The sequence below is a fragment of the Tamandua tetradactyla genome, chromosome 3 (genome assembly GCF_023851605.1).
Source record: "Tamandua tetradactyla isolate mTamTet1 chromosome 3, mTamTet1.pri, whole genome shotgun sequence".
In the NCBI taxonomy this organism is placed as follows: domain Eukaryota; kingdom Metazoa; phylum Chordata; class Mammalia; order Pilosa; family Myrmecophagidae; genus Tamandua; species Tamandua tetradactyla.
The window spans coordinates 113,854,088-113,871,977 of record NC_135329.1 but is presented as its reverse complement, the minus strand read 5'-3'; the positions used below and the strand labels follow the sequence as shown (position 1 = coordinate 113,871,977).

Here is a 17,890-nt window from a genome sequence, read left to right as displayed (position 1 = left end):
GTTGTGGAAAACATGACAATTCTCACCTAAATAATTCGACCTGCATTTCCTAAGCATAATGTTATGCTCGTACTTAACGACAATATAACTATAACAGTTATGAAATTTAAGACTGACATGAATTTATGATCTTGGGTTCAGCTCATATTCACATTTTCCCAGTTGTCCTAATAATATCGTTTATAGCTCATTTTTCCCCATCCAACATCTAATCAAGGATCGCACATTACATTTTGTAGTCAAGTCTCTATATTTTCTTTTCATCTAGATCTTGTTTCTTTTAGTTATTTTGCAGAATATTTGTCTTGATTGTTTCCTCATGAGCAAATTGAGATCTTGCATTTTGGACAAGGATACTACATTGGCAGCCTTGCCTCTTTCTCAGTACATCACATTGGAAAATACACGATATCATTTTATCCCATTATTGGTTATGTTAATTTTGAGCACGTGGTTAAGGTGGTGTCCAACAGATTTCTTCATTATAAAGGTATAATTTTATTTTTTAAATTAATAAGTAGTGTAGGAACTGTATTTAATTAAATTTTGGTGCTTTGTATGTGAAATACTTTGAGCTTACTTTGGTCTTAATGATTAAAAATGTGAGTCATTGCCTGCTGTGGTGTGCGCGAGGGAAGAAAGAAGGGGGAGGAGTATTACTCAGTAACTGGATTCACAAGTTGCTCTCCATTCTCAATTAAAGAAAATATTTTCTGAGCTTGATATTTTGTTGTTTTCTAAGTATCAGTTTTGTAGATAGCCAATATCTCTATATTTCAATCTAAGTTTAAAATTTTTAATCTAAGTTTTAGAAAGGCTTATTCTTAGTGGTTATGGTGGTGGGGTGGTGATGTCTAAACAAAGCAGCACATTATCTGGTCACAATTTTTCTGTATGCTTTAGTTGGGTGCAGGGTAGTAAATTAAAAAAATAAATGCATATGCATGGTAAAATTTTTCACTTTAAAGAGGTAAACTATAACATTAATGCAGTAGTGTAGGTTTAAAGAGGTATCACTGCCTTTTGGTCTGATGTGCCTCAGCTCAAGACACTCAATTCCTATCTATGATATATGCATTTATTATGTAATTATTCTTCTTATGTGAAAGGCTAGTGCTGCAGATCGTATAAACACCTGAAGCTAGCCATTTGGCTTGTCAGCAAGGAGGATTTATAGTAATTGTAATCATGGTAATAACAAGGATGATATTTTGTATTTATTAAATACAGAAAAAAAGCATTTGCAGTGTAAGTGGTCCACAGCCAATTCATATCCATGGTGTAAGGAAAAGCTCTTCGAGCTCAGAAGACCAAGGAGTTCCTTCTTTGCCACCCTACTGGTGTGATCCTAGAAAAAACTCTTAGCTTTCTCAAACCTCATTTTTTAGAATGTGAATTAAAGCTGTAAGGGTCAGACAATGCTACATTATGTTATAGTGGTGGCATACCATCAAAGCTGCTATCTAAATGTTTTCAGCTATTCAGGGACTGTAATTTTACCACTTTTGTGTCCGTATGTGCTAGGTTTCTCATTAGTGAAGCACTTTCAAGTTGTCCCACAATTACTACTCCTTCCTGATTTTCCTTTAATACTTTGTATATTTGTCTCTTGCAGACAGTTTTTATCCTGGTAGGCTGTCTTGTTCGTCTTTTCAGTCCTTCCCAGTTAGGATATAGTAGGCATTTAGTAAATGTTTGTGGAATAAGTGAGTAACTAGGCATAGTTTCTCATTCATAAATATAGGAGGTAAGCTTTCAGCTTCCTTTTTTCCCCCCAAAGTAAAGGTATTAGTGTTTTAGACTAATTTTTTTTTTTTTTTTTTTTTTTAGAAGGAAGGAAGGATAGAAGGAAGGAAGGAAGGAAGGAAGAAAGGGAAACATTTTTAAACATTTTCTTGTTTTATTGTATTCTGTTTCTCCGTTTTTGTTACATGGGCTGGGGCCGGGAATCGAACCGAGGTCCTCCGGCATAGCAGGCAAGCACTTTGCCCGCTGAGCCACCGCGGCCCCCCCTAGACTAATTTTTTAGAGTAGTGTTTTATATAAGGGATTTTATAGGTTGCACATCAGATGCCATTAGAAGTCCAGTTTTGGAGAAGAAAAGAGAAAATAAAACGAGTACTGCAGTATGCTTTAAAAATGGAGGGGAGGGCAGCAAGAAAGCATGCCAAGAGAAAAAGACCATGCTAGATAAGTCTATTGCTTAAATCAAAAGGGTTTATGTCATACCATGAGCATGAATATGTCCTGCTCATATATTGAATTTCAGTAGTTGGGTGCATAAAGAAGTAAAATGTTAGTAAACTGGCAAGCAAACTATTTCCCAGTCAGCCTTATCTTTGTTCCTTTTATCCTTCATATAAAGCTTTTTTCAATAAAATCTATCCAGCTTTTATTATTATTATTGTTATTTTGCAACTCTCAGTAACTGAACTGAGAAAACCAGTGAGATTCGGCGCTTTTATAGTTCTTAGCAGCTGCTTTTTAAAAGATCAAAACTGTGTGGGCCATGGTGGCTCAGCAGGCAGAGTTCTCACCTGTCATGACGGAGACCTGGGTTTAATTCCAGGTGCCTGCCCACGTGAAAAAAAAAGATCAAAACTTAGAATGCTGCTGTATGGTATGAAAGCTTAACTATATGTTTTTCGTGGGTTGGAATAAGGGCAGAGAAGAGAATAAGGGCAGAGGATCAAAAGATGACCCCTTCAATCATGCTCAGGACAGTAAACCCTAATTTTCTTGTTTCCTAGGATCCTCTTTGCAAGCTCAGTGCTTAACCTGACTGAACTGATTGCCCTTCGGCCTGACCTTGGAAAACTGAAAAAGATTCTGTACTTCCATGAGAACCAATTGATATATCCTGTTAAGAAATGTCAGGAGAGGGATTTCCAATATGGATACAACCAAATTCTTTCATGGTAGGTGTGGATTGCATCATTATATTTGGTCTACTGCCACCTTTTTCTTTATTGATGGTTAGCTTTTACATCTGGACACCTGCCATGCATTTATTTAATACTTTAAGTTTAATAGGCATTAAGGTAGATGCAAATGTGTAAACATACCTTCCATGATAGTAATTATTTGTGTTTCTGCAGGATATATAAGATCATCATTAGTCCTTTTGTTTTATATATATATATATATATATATATGCAATAGTCGATTTGATGGACTAATTATTTTTTACAACATTTAGAATAGAATCAAAGGGCTGGCATAGACCTTCACCCCTTGATTCCATGAACTGTTATTGTTTAAGGCATTCTTTCAGAAAAAGGCAGTCAGTCAACTCTGATTCACCAACCACTTTCACTTATTCAGCTAAAATCAAAATAGAAATTCACAGAGGAATAAGCAAAAATAAGTGTAGTGGAATGAGGTTTTTGTAAAATAGAAAACTGGAAAAAGTATCTTCAGGTGATTGTGTTTTTCCTGTCCCGTCGTTGAATCTTCTGAAATTGCACAGCTTTAAAATACCATGATATTTCAAAAGTGATGGTCCTTCTTTAGTGTTATGTCAACAAAATATATTTCCTGAAGCTCAGTGTGCTGGTTTAAAATGATGTATGTACCCTAGAAAAGCCATGTTTTAATCCTAATTCCATTTTGTAAAGGCAGTCGTTTCCTCTAATCCCTATTCAATACTGTGTGTTTGAGACTATAATTAGATCATCTCTCTGAAGATGTGATTTAATCGAGTGGTTGTTAAACTGGATTAGGTGACAACATGTCTCCACCCATTCATGTTGGGTCTTGATTAGTTTCTAAAGTCCTATAAAAGAGGAAACGTTTTGGAGAATGAGAGATTCAGAGAGAGCAGAGAATGCTGTAGCACCATGAAGCAGAGTCCACCAGCCAGTGACCTTTAGAGATGAAAAAGGGAAATGCCTCCCAGGGAGCTTCATGAAACAGAATGCCAGGAGAGAAAGCTAGCAGAAGATGCCACGTTCACCATGTGCCCTTCCAGCTGAGAAAGAAACCCTGACTGGTTCGCCATGTGCCTTCTCACTTGAGATAGAAACCCTGAATTTCATCGGCCTTCTTGAACCAAGGTATCTTTCCCTGGATGCCTTTGATGGGACATTTCTATAGACTTGCTTTGATTAGGACATTTTCTCGGCCTTAGTACTATAAATTAGTAACTTATTTAATTCCCCTTTTTAAAAGCCATTCTGTTTCTGGTATATTGCATTTGGCAGCTAGCAAACTAGAACACTCAGTTAATGAGAGAAGTTATTAACGACTCTGGGAAATGGCTTTGCTATTGAATCCTATTCACCATAACTGCAACAGTCAAATAGATTCCATTTGGCAGTGATTTGGTACATTTTACTCACCTTTATTAACAGTTATTAGAAACTGGGATTGATGATGTGTTTAAACAGAATAACTCTTGCAAGTATTTTACATAGTTGAGTTGACTTGGAAAAACAGCTATGTGGTAATACTTTTGTGTTTTGAGCATTTTGTAAATGTTTTCCTGCAATCATTTTTACAAGCTGCTACAATTGTGAAGTAGCAATGCTATCAAAATAGAGTGGAACTGCTTCACTTCAAATATCTCATAAACAAAGCAACCATTTTAAAAATTCATAGTAAAATTAAAATTCTTTATTTTATTGAAACAGAAAAGGGAAATATGTTTTAAAAACAAAAATAAAATCTTATATGCATTATTGATATGGAAAACATTTGTAATATTCTTTTGATTTCTTGAATTAGCATTGTTCTTTTTCTCAGATAATATATCTTTATTATTGCTGAGAAATCACTTTGAAAAAAATGTAAGTCTATTTTTCCCTTTATGGGTGGGTTTTAAAGTTAATGGAAGTTACACCCACTCATATCAGGGAGGAGATGCACCAAAAAGAATATTTCTAAAAACTATCTTTTATCTTTAATTCAATTCAACACAGACTGGATTTTATAAGAATGGAAGTGGTTGGGTTGCATGCCCTAAAAGGGTAAATACCTAAAAAATTATTTCTTACTGTCCCTTATTTCTCTCTCTCACACATAACTGATTATCTTTGTTCATAGGGAATGAGACTGTAAAAACGTGTACATGATTTTTTGGCATTCTTCTTCTCTAGAGGGTAAACTGATAGACAAACTTGGAGAGAAAGAAGTGGACTTGATCATTGGTTGGCTTCTTAATGGGGAAGAAATGGTTTATAATCATCCAGAGGAAATATAAGGGTGTCAGAAAGCAGTCCTGTTCAGATTCTCTTTGAAAATATTACTCCTGCTTCCTCAAATGTTTCTTTAGTTTTCTTGCTGACTTCTGCTTTTGTTGGCACTGTCAGATTTCTTTCTAGACTGCATGGCACTTAAGGCTTTTAAAGATGACTGACATTAGCACCCACCTTAAATAGAGGTTTCCCTAGCCCTCTGACTTATGAACACATGTCATAACAATATATTATGACCTGTGGGTCGCTATTACAATATGTGACATATGGAGAAAATAGACTAGCTGTAAAACATCTTTCAACTTTTGGTATATTATTGTATTGGCTTCCTTATTGCTTGGTATTGTGTCAGCACTTCTATGACATTCTTTTGTATTATTCCACATTGTAATCATTCTCTAGCCCCCGACCCCAAATTTGTTCTAGGTTGCAACTGAGAAAAATAAAACAAAACACCTTTATGGAAAAGTAATTTTTTGGAGAATGGGAGTGGCAAGTTGACGGGTTTTTTTTTTAAATTCCACTGTGTATTAATAATAGGAACTTTGCCCATCTCAGTAAATACGAATTTAACTAAACTGGGAGTTTGCTGTCTTGTTCTTGTTCTATTAGCTCTACGTATTTCATTGTTTTACAGTCCTCTGTACTGAGAGTTCTTTTTTTTTTTCTTCTAGTTTTCTTGATCTCTCATTTTTAGGGTGAAAACAAACTAACTGCTTTGTCTCTTTAATCATGTATACCTTCTTATCAAATCATTTTTGAATTTAATTGGTATTCAGTTACACTGGGTTATTGTTAAAAGCAGAGGGGGCCATTTTCAAAAATCAAAATGGTAGTTTATAAAGTCAATTTTTTATTTATGAAGGGATCATACCACAACATTCAGGTTTTATCCAGGTTACCATGGCTATTATTTGAGTTCTTTGGTTTCCAAGAAAACTTTCTAGGCAATTCTGAAAACTGTCAACATGTTTATGACACACAGACTGGTTTCACATATCCTCACAACAAAATATTTTAGATTATTTTAATTTTTTTACATATCAAGGAAGGAACACAATTAGTCAAAAGCAATAGCTAATATTAACTTTATATTTAATTCTGAAGATCCATGGTGTTGCAAACCTTTATGATACATTTTTTCATGTAATTGATAGGACTTAGTGATTTAAATTTCAGTTCTATTTCTGCTAATTTCTTCTGCTTCTCTGACTATCCCAAATATGATATAATAGTGAAGCAAGTTATTCATAGAGATACTATATAACCCTTTTTATGCAGTCCCAGACTTTTAAAAACCTGAGATAATTTGTTAAAGCAAGAATTAAAACAAGAAATAGACTTTAACCAAATAATGTTGAAGCAAGAATTGTACTCTATTATGGAAATAGCTTTATCTGAATTAGTCTCTTTGAAGATTGTGAGAAGTAAATCAAATGTTCTGTTCTCAGTAATGTGGTGTAGAACTAGGTACATTGCTGATACAGAAACACAGCATGTGTATTTGGACCACAAAGAAAAAGCCCTTGCTGTAGTTATTGTTGATAGTGTAGAAAGTTTCTGGAATTGTGGAAAACTTGGCTTGAAGTCTTTTGTAAACCCATTAAGTCGTTTAATTTATCTGCCTTCCCTTCCTGCTACCACCAGTTTACCTCCCTGTGATATAATACTAATAAAACTAACTTGTCTATTAGTGACATTTTGATAAACAATGATGAGGATTGAAGAATTCCTTGAAAACCCTAAGGTATGATATAAACTGTGATTAGTACACAGAGATCTTTGGCTTTTAAAAACAGCTCAGAATGGGTGTGGATACATCATTTGCATTTACTCTTTCTCTTTTCAGCCTGGTGGCTGATGTGGTGGTATTTAACTCGATGTTTAATATGGAGTCATTTCTCACTTCTATTGGGAAATTCATGAAGTTGATTCCTGATCACAGACCCAAGGATCTGGAAAGCATCATCAGACCCAAGTGCCAGGTTATTTACTTTCCCATCAGGTTTCCTGATGTGAGCAGGTCAGTATGTTTAACTCTGTTCTCAATATTGAGTCATAAATTCTTCCTCAAATGCGTAGAAAATGGTGCTTTTCTTGCCAATTTTAACTTTTCAGCATAAGCATGGTTAATTAGAGAATTGAGTTCTGTTTCTCAAGGCTGTGATTTACAAAGATTTTAGTCAGGTTGTCCAACCTGTTGCTGAATGGTTAATTCTGATATTGAGTTATTTCTTTTCTTTTCTCTTATTAACTTGTTTGCCAAAGCAAACTACTTTGGCTTTTGGCACTTAACATTTTGTTTCTTTACTTGTGGTTTTGTTAGAAAAGTCATAGTGCAGCATATTTCTCACCCATTGTATTTAGTATAAAAATTCATCAGTTTATATATATAAAAGCAACTGTTCCTAGTAAATCAATGTTAAATCTCACTGCTTGGATTATTTTCATTTCCCATGCTATTTTCTTCTATGTCTTTACTTCCTCCGTTTTTTTTGCTGTTGTTGTTTACAGTATCTTAATAAAGACGTAAGTCTTCTATATTGGGTTGCAAATGCTCTTAATAATTACCATTTTTCTTTCTCAGTTACTAAGAAGGATATTTTATTACATTTGTTACTGGGCCCACCCTGAATTAGTAGTGGATGATGTGGCTCTAAGGGAACATTTTAGAATTCCTTTTCATTTTTGATAAAACCTAGCAAAATTGTTTTTACTACCACAAGGAATACTTCTCCCTTGTGAATAGAAAATTTACTTCAGTGGACCTCTTACTAGCTTGGGATGCTGTGGTTTGTAACTGACCACATCCTTAAAAAGAGTTCAGGGACAGCTTTTGCTTACCTGTCTCTGCAATGAAGGCAGAAATAATGTCTATGCCTGCACAGGTCAGCCTTAGTATCTATGTTCTCTATTTACTGAATTCACCCAGATTGTGCTGTAGGGACAGTAGCCCTTATCCATACTCCTAATGCTCATTTATTTGAGCATCTCACTAGTTAATATTTCATGGAGGAAAACTCTGGTCCATACCAAATCAAGTTAGTCATAAAATTTAAGTTAGACCATTTTTCCCCATCCCTTTTTTTTGGAGTTCAGAGACTGTCTTTTACTCTCACTGCTAGTCATTATCACAGACTGGATTGGAGTTTAGGTCCCATGATTTCTGACACAATTTTCTATTTACTGTTCACGCTTTCTCCCATTATAGGTTGTTTGTCAGAAACATTTAATGATTTATTTGCAGTTTTGAAAACCATAAAGCTAAGTGGAACCGAGATCACAATTGATTTTCAGATACGTATGCATGTGTGTGTGTGTGTGTGTGTGTATAAAAATATAATATGTGTATGTGTAGATAAACTTTTCTTATGTGTGATGAGAGAATTTTGACTTTAAAATTATATAATTGTTATACTCTAGATCTATAATTGTCTGGAATGCAATTATATATCTAAAAGTTTTTAAAATAGGAACCCTATTCTTTGACTTTTAAAGTTTTTCTTATGCTATACAGAAAAATTGTACATTTTTAAGTGAGTAGATGGTTGTTAGCACATTTCAATTATTACTGCTATAGAATTCCAAGTAAATTATATGTTTTAAAATCCATTTCCTCGGATATGTTTCTACAACATCATGTGTTTAAGATACCTGTGGCAATTGAATAGTTTATTAATTTGAACCGTATTACCATAAAGAAATCTAGCTAAATGGAAGAAGGTTAAGAAATATTGTGGCCAAGATAACATTCATAAGCAAGGTCTTAGCCCAGAGTGTTATTTGAATTATTTTCAAATGGTAATTTGCTTTATTCAACCTGAACTCATATAAGTGATTATTTGCGTGAATGACAATCTTTCTAACGCCTGCAGGGTTAAAAGAGTATTATTTTGTTGAGGTGTTGAAAATATTTAGTAATGCCAAAGGCAGAATAACCAAGGTGATTGAAAAAAGGAAAGACACTTTGAAGTCTTATATCTTTTTTCCTTATACAAATATTATTTGGTCATGGGTAAAATACATTTAAGTAAAAACAAAGCAGAAGATATGGCTAAATTATTAATACAATGTGCTATAATAATATGTAATATTATGTAATGAATATTAATGAGAGTGAGAAAATCCGTATTTCAGTGAAATACTTGAGGATTCATAGAGATGCTGTTTGTTAAATCTCAGAGAATGTCTGTCGCCTAGGCATTCTATAATATTGGATTTGTGGCATTTGCCTTTCTCACCCCTTCTCTGCCTCATGTCCAAAGAACGGAAAAATAGTGTCAGGAAAGTATTTAACTGTATATATTAACCATTTGGGGATAGCATGGTAACATACTATATCATAGAGAACCCTTAAATTCCATAGTCACCACATTTATCACTTACTAGCTCTGTGACCTGTGTAAGTGTAATGATGGTAAGCTTAGATTCCCTGATGGTTATGATTATATTTACCTTATTCCTCTTGGATTTGATATAGTGATTAAATGAAATACTGTATGTCAAGTGCCTAGCATAGGGCCTGGAATGTAACAGACATTCAATATTAGTTGATTACTTCAAGATTATTTTATTAACCCCACATCGCCAATTCTTTTATAACCTATCATATTTTTTGCTACATGAATAGACAGGACTGTTTCCCTCCCTACCCCCATTTCTGACACGTGAAAATAGAGAACTACACTGCCAAAGGGGCAGCCTGATATAAATGAAGAGAATTACTTATGTATTTTCTTTATCACTTGGAGTCACACTATCTTTTAACCTCACTAGAACCTGCCATCCAATGAATGAGCCAATTTCTTATTTTCACCCTTCTCTTGTCCTAATTTTCTTCTTCCTTTATCCAGCTTAACTGTCGTATTCTATCATTATACTTATTCTCTTACATATACTCTCAAGTCTTTTCTACCATTTGCTTCATATTTTATTGGAGAAACCCTAGGTCTGGTTAAATTCATTGCCCATCTACTCTCCACCTACCTACATGCATACAACTAGATGTGACTGGAGAAAAAAGATACAATCATACTTACTAACCCTTCTTAAATTCATGATTTTAAATTCAGATGGACCCTTGGAGCTGCCTTGCAGGCCTGCTGCATTTCCACCTACCTATTCTAGATAACTAATCCTGCCTTTTCCTGTCTTCAGACATCTCCAGTATTACATCTTCTATTTTCATTCTTAATTGATGAGTGATAAAATAGAAGCAATCAGAAGAGAGCATCTATAAGCTGTTGTGGCAGTTTGAAAGTATTATGTATTCCAGAAAAGCCATATTTTAATCCTGATCCAATCTTTTGGGACCAATTGTTTCTTTTAATTCTGATTCCACACTTTAAGTTGGAAACTTCTGATTAGATTATATCCACGGAGTTGTGGCGTGCGCAATTGTGGGTGTGATTTTTTGATTAGATGAAGATGTGACTCTGCCCATTCCAAGTGGTCTTGATTAGTTCACTAGAGTCTCTAAAAAGGGAAATATTTTGGAAAAATCTCCAAAATGACAGAAGCTTCAGATCTGACAGAGAGAGAGCCAGCAAAAACTTCAGAGCAGAGCTGGCCCAGATGCTGACACTTGGAGAACAGAGACAGGGGTGTTTGGAGATGCTTAGAGCTGATCAGATGTTACCATGAGATGTTAAGCAAGCCAGAACCTGGAGAGAGCCGAGGCGGGGGGTGGGACAAGAGATGAAAGCCAGCCCTTGAGAAGCAAAGTAAGGAACCCCCACAGGGACAGAGGTTGAAAACACAGAGCCTGGGAGCAAGGGACCAGCAGATGCCAGCTATGTGACTACCCAGCTGACAGAGGTGTTCCTGACCCATCGACTTTCCTTGAATTAAGGTATCTTTTTCTGGATGCCTTAATTTGGATATTTTTATAGGCTTAGAACTGTAAACTTGTAACTTATTAAATTCTCCTTTTTAAAAGCTGTTCCGGTTCTGGTATATTGCATTCCAGCTGCTTGCAAACCAAAACAGCTGCCACCACTTCTACCAATTATGTGGAGACTCTCTGTGTGTATTTTCCATCTTCCTACCTGTACCTATGGATGAATTGACCTTACTTTTATTTGAGCCACCATGTACACTTCCTGGTCAGAGCATTTCCTTTTTGCATACTCAAGGACTATTGTTCTAGGCAATTTTTTTCTAATCTGTTCTGCATCAGTAGTTGTCTTCTCTTCTGGGTCATTCTTAGTAGCATGCAAAAATGCTATTATTTCTTACATCTATAAAAAAATTTCTCCATCCATCCATCCATCCATCCATCCCTTTGATAAAAAGAGCGTCAGACACAAAGTTTTCACAATCACACAGTCACATTGGAAAAGTCATGCCATTATACAGTCATCCTCAAGAATCAAGGCCCTCAGAAGACAGCTCAGCAGTTTTAAGTACCTCATCTATATGTGTGAAGATTTGTCAATATAAATATTTAAAAAAATAGAAGAAGAGGAAGAGAAAAAAAGTTTCTCTCTTGATTCCACTTCTCCCTTCTGCTACTGCCAGTTTCCCTCTTTTCCTATGTACTGAAACCCCTTGAAAGAATTGTTAGTACTTGTTTGTTTCCAATTTCATTCCTATCTTTCTCACTTGAAACTCCTCCGCTGAAACTGTTCTGTCAGGGTTACTAATGATTCTCATGCCTCTAAATCCTCTGGTCAATTCTCAGTATTCACCTTTCATAACATATCAGCAGCGTTGGCTTCCAGGACATACACCCACCTGATTTTCCCACAGACCACTGCTTCTCAGGCTCCATATCTAGTTCCTCTTTATGACCCTGACCTTTTAACACTGGATCAGTCTTAAGTATTCTGATATTTAAGTAATTAGTAGAGGAAAAGCCCAAGATGGAAATGAGAAGAAAAGATAAAAGAGGCAGAAGGTCAACAAGGAGAGAGTGATCCTGTGGAACAAAGAGAAGAGAGTTTTAAGGAAGATGGTTCATGAATTCAGAGGAATGATGTTAAGTAAGACAATGACAAAAAATGTCCCTTGAATTTGGCAATGAAAGGGTCAGTGGTTCCCTACCTGCATTCAGCTAACTCACAGGAAAGTTTCATATATTCTTTCTGATAGCCAGAGATGTTTAGGATTTACATCTGGATGAGATTGTGCCCATGTGTGCATGCACATGCATGAGCACACTCTGCACCTCACTTTTGGATGAAGGCACTAGGGCCCAGAGAAGTTAAATGTCATGCAACAATCATACAGTTAGATATAGACAGAATGGTAACTGGAACTCACATCTTCATCCAGCATTCATCCCAGCACTTAGTATAAATACAGTTTCAGAGGTCTTGATGAACTGATTTTTCAGCTGACAGCAGATTAGCAGCATCAAATTGGGGGTGTGATAAAGGCAGGCATACTGACAGCAGCAAAAAGTGACAGCTGACTGACAGCTTGACAACAAAGGAGGAGAGAGATAAACTATTAAAAAAATATATGAGAAGTGCAAAAGCATAGCAGCCTGGAGCTCTTCTATGGCAGGGCAGGAAACTTTGCACATCTAAAGAGCCCCTGCAGACATTTCTCCATGATTGTACAGCTTGTACATCAAAAGGATGACTGTGATTTATTAAGGGAGATTAAATAGTGGCTAGTGAATTCTGTTTAAGGATGTAGGGAAATGCATAACCCACTTTTGGCTGAAATTATAAATGACGGCAAATGTAAGTAAGTGTCATCCTTTACTTAAGAAGGTATGTTGAGTCATATACATCTGGAAGAAGACAGTAAACATGTAAATCCTTGCTTGTGCAGATATAATATCCTTAATCTTATGGAAAAGTTAGGTGAACCGGGGACATTTCAATAAACTATATATTTAAGATCTTCCTGATTAGAGCATTTTCATTGACTGAATCTTTCTTTTCTGCTGGGGTACATACACTGGCTACTTCTATATTGAAGGCACCCAGTCTTGCCAGATGATGTGGTCAACAAAGCAGATTTTACAATATTAATACTAGGAGAAAAATATGATCTCAAGATTAGTGGGATGAGATATCACTGGAATGTACAACAAAGTAAGACTACTTCGTGTTAAAGGATATTGGCACAATTGAAAATGGAAGAAATTTTACTGTATATTTCAAGAAGAAGATATTTTTCACATGAAATTCCTTGGTGCTGAGGATGGATATGTGGTGGAGAGAGAAAAGGAAGAAATGCCACAGGCTGCTGAGCTAGATACTAGAAGAGGCCAATATGTTCCTGGTCTAGATCATGTAATTAACCAAAAGGCAAAGCCTAGCAGAACTGATGAACTTCAAATTTGAAATCAGAACATCTGAGTTATTTGCAACTTGCATCCTAGACAATGTCATCTTTAGAAGCTAGAGCTCTCCAAAGTAACTAACCCATACTGATTCTTACTTGCATTGTGCTAGGCATTTTATACTTATTTATATATTTTTTAGCTTTATGTCTTTCCAGCAACTCCACAGGTATTTCCCATTCATAGCTGAAAAAATAAAACTATACAGAGAATTTAAGTAACTTGCCCAAGATCACACAGAAAGCAAAGGTAGGACTAGAATGCAAACACTTCTTTTTACCCTATTTTAGAACCCAATATTAACAATATTGCTATACTGCCTCCCGCCATCCCCCACCCAGAGAGATCCTGTCCCTGATACTTAATTCTGACCAGTGATGAACAATGATTAATGAAATAGAACTGACAGGAATGCTTGATGAATAAGTCATAGTAATGCTATGAAAGAAAGGACTCAAGGCTTTAGAACTAGTATACTTTTAAAGGGTGAAGATAAGAGAATGCACATAATCACCAGAAATGCTGAAAAGAAAGCTCAAGAGGAAAGAGAAACTTGAAGAGAGAATTCTAATAGAAAAATTGGAAGTGATCCTAAAGAAGCAGAATTGAGGGAAGATTTAGTAAGCTCAGATATATATAATATCTGTCCACCCCAGTTCTCTAGTTATTTCTGATTTATCCAGACTCTCTTGCTTATAGTATGCTACCTGTGTTACAAGGTGGTGACCTACACTAAATTAGATTTTAAGGATGAAGTAGACTGTATCTGCACCGTATCAGACTTCATCAGCCTCCTCTACAGGATTTGGTAGTAAGAAAGTTTCCATGATTTTCATATAACTCTATTGCCCCACTTCCCGGCGAATTGGACATTATAAGAATGTATTGTAGAAATGTAGTTAATTACATAGTGGCATCTCCTATTCTTGAAAAATATCATGTCTCCCCAAGAAATTCTATCAGGGATCCATGAGTAGGGAGTATCAAATAGTATCAAATTGTGTATCATCGGTTTCAAATAACATTCAATTGGATTAAAGCTGAAGAGAGACAAGTACTCAGGCTGCCAAAGCTTGTACTTGTATTTGTCACTTGCCTGCCTTTTCAGTCCTATTATATAGTGAAGAAAGAGTTTAAATTTGTTCATTTTGATTGCATATAATTGATGTAAAAGGGTCAAATAGGTATGTTTCTGGTGAAAACCTTAAAAAAAATCATCCATTTATGTATTTGTTAATGAGGAGATGAATGGATTTTATGTCTTTAGTAGTTCAGGTTTAGACTTTGAACAAATGGGGACAAATATATTTAAATTGAGAAATATGTGCTTCATTTGGGTTTCAGGGTCAGTTTTTTCAGCACAGAATATCTAGTATCAACCTTGCTGATGACTACTGGGGAAAGAATTTCATGTGTTTCTGTGATGATTTCACTGTCTATTCCTATTTTCTACAATATTTACTTGTCAGAATTGTCATAGAGTAAATGAGAGTGGATTTTTGCTTGTGAACTTGCTCGTTTCATAGCAGATTATATGTCCTGGAAGAGGGATTACATAAAGAGCACCTCTGCTTTCCCACTTCCTAAATTTTTAACAGCAAAGAAGAGAAGAAGAAGATGTAGGTTGGGACAGCCTTATTTATTGAAGCTTTAAATATTTCTCTGCATGTTTCTATCCATCTTTTTCCCGTGTAGCTTAAATGTGAAGCCAAAATAGAGGTTTATGGACTTTGCCTAACTAATTTAGAAACAAAAATGGGAAATTTTAAAAACAGTGTGAAAATTTTAAATGAAAACTCTCAGGCTGTGCAAACAAAGGCAAGGAGCCTAAGGGCTTTTTGAAGAATTCTTATTAAAGAAAACACTATTTTACATTGCAAAGCAGATGTGTCAGAAAACAACAGCAAATCTGTAATTTGAGAATTTGTGGATTGATAGGACAGAAGGCAGCCCAGTATCACCCCACTGAAAATTTTGTTTTCTTTCATCAAGAGTTCTGCTTTTGGGGTTGTTGCCAGAAAGCACCTTTATCTTCTTACCACATGTGGTCATTTTTCAGGGTTAATTTGAGAAAGTATTGGTATTTGACATACCAGTAAAACTACTGCCTTTACTCTATGATGTAATGAAATGGGAACCATCTTTCTGAATATTAATCTAGGCCTGAAATAGAAAAAGAAATTTTGCTTTTTCAAATTTAAGCATATCTGTATTTGTTCACAATGGTTTTGGTTGTTGAAAACGACTATAAAAATGTTTCCTTTGTCGTTTTTTAAAAATTATAGTATAGAATCACTGTACCTGTACTAGGAAAAAACCCTTAATAAATCATTCCGATGTTTAACACTACTCACTGTCAAGAAATCTCCTCTATGTCTAATCCAAATCTTTCGGTCTCCATTAGCCGTCTTTCTCTTCCTCTTCTGGTTAAAGGGAAGAGACAGTTTGGTTGTCAGCATACAAAATCCCTTTGTTGGCCTGAAATTAATAAATAGTACAAACTCTTGCTTACTTAAAATTTTTTTTGTTTTTTCAATGAATTTATCATCTTTGTTAACCTCAAATTACAAGTTAGATTTCTGTTCTCTTGAACTTCTGCCCTAGCAACATAAAATAAGGGCTTGCTCTCCCCACCTGTCCAAAAGGAGGTGCTCTGAATTCAACAACATCAACAAAATCTGTGCCTTTCTTTATAGAAAAACGTATCCCTGTGCTCCCCAGGAATAGAGAAAATTTGTCTTCATGGTACATCAAAGCCTCCATGCCCATTTTTTTTTTCTTTTTTTCACAGTCCTGCCCTGATATAAATCTGAGAGGTAAGAAGCAAAGGCCACAGAACACAGGATAGAGAAATGATTGAAAAGCAGAAAACATGCTCTGTTAAGAGCTACCTCAACAGCCAGGAAGGGGTCATTGAGCAAGACTGCTAGAAAATGGGATAAATGAGTGACAAGCTAAAACCACAGTGGAGGGGAATTCAGCAAATGATCCACTTAGGTTCTTCTCTCCTTAGTAGTCCCAGAGGACATCACCATGCTTCACATAGTACAATGACTGATCATGAATGTTGAACTATCATGGGAGGAATTATAAACTGTATATTCTGTTCATTAAATGAGGGATATGTATGGTGCTTATTAGAAATATTTCACATAAATTAGTTTGATGTTTACATAATTAATTTTAGTTATCTTTAAAAAACTCTTATTCAGGGCACTTCATTTTCTGTAATGCTGAATAAAAGATGGGAGTGAGCAGTAAGGTAGGCAGGAATTTCAGTTCGGCTTTTGACGCTTACTACCACTGTGTAATGAAGGGCAAATCACTTCACCTCCCAGAGCATCACTTTCTCCATCTGTAAAATGGAAATGAAAAACTGTACTTACCTCTTAGGTTTATTATGAGGATTGAGCTAATTATCACAATGTCTGAGTAAAGCACTACAACCTGATATACATTGAGTATATGTTGGTGACTTTATTAATATAATCATCATTGCCACTTTGGTTATCTGTTGGCAAGCTTTTTGGCAAATTCACCCCTTCAACATTGGTCCAACCTCAAAAAATAGGGGAAAGGGAGATTCTTAAAACCCTCCTATTTCTATAAAATGCCTGAGGATCTAAAGTATACCACTGATTGACCCTAGGCCATAGACTGTATTGTATCCTAGCATTCCCCATGAAGGCAACCAAAGGTGTAGTTTTGCAGTGTGAGTGCTGTGCCATATGACAGCAAAAGTCACATGTGTCACTGTCTGTAGCTGCCTAGCATCTATAGTGGGTACACGCCCTTCATTTACAGTCAGTGTTGAGTGGAGTGGTCAGAACAGAAGTAATTTTAGTTGTTCATGGTTTATTGACGAAGACTGGGGAGTGTTTTAAAAGCTTTGCATTAAGAAATAAATAATTTGGAAAGTAACGTTTCCAAACACTAAGCTACCACAGTGATCTTTTTCCCAGAATGGCTCATTCCCTAAGAAATTCCAGACAACAGAGGCTATTATTTAGAAAAGAATTTAAAAGCATGCTTCAGAGTAATTAGATACAATAAAATATACTTACCAGTAATTTAATTCTTTGTGGTTTTATTCATGCCTTTGTCCACTCAGTATTTATTAAGTGCTTACTGTTTGTATGATAATTTGCCATAATGGGTATTCTGTAATATAAGGATAAATCAAATGCAGTTGTTAATCCTAAGGTTAAGAGCTTTGTAAGAATGACAGGCATACCCAGGTGACTTTAAGTACAAGATAGAAAAAAGCCATGTGCTTTTTTATAGAATTTAAGCTAGGCCTTAAAGTCTGACCAGATCTTGAACATGATAGTAATAGCTGTCATTTATCAAGTACCTTTTTTGTGCATGTACTTTATGTATGTTACTTCTAAACTTA

General features: G+C 35.5%; 1 protein-coding gene across 5 annotated transcripts in view; it reads left to right on the top strand.

The window, feature by feature from the left end:
• QTMAN (queuosine-tRNA mannosyltransferase) overlaps positions 1–17,890 on the top strand; it is a 277,907-nt gene that overhangs the window by 85,011 nt on the left and 175,006 nt on the right. For all 5 annotated transcript variants that reach the window (XM_077153702.1, XM_077153700.1, XM_077153699.1 and 2 more), the window contains exons 3-4: positions 2,751–2,918; positions 7,045–7,218. In XM_077153702.1, coding sequence (XP_077009817.1) covers positions 2,751–2,918; positions 7,045–7,218 — 342 coding nt within the window. The remainder of the gene's footprint in view (positions 1–2,750; positions 2,919–7,044; positions 7,219–17,890) is intronic.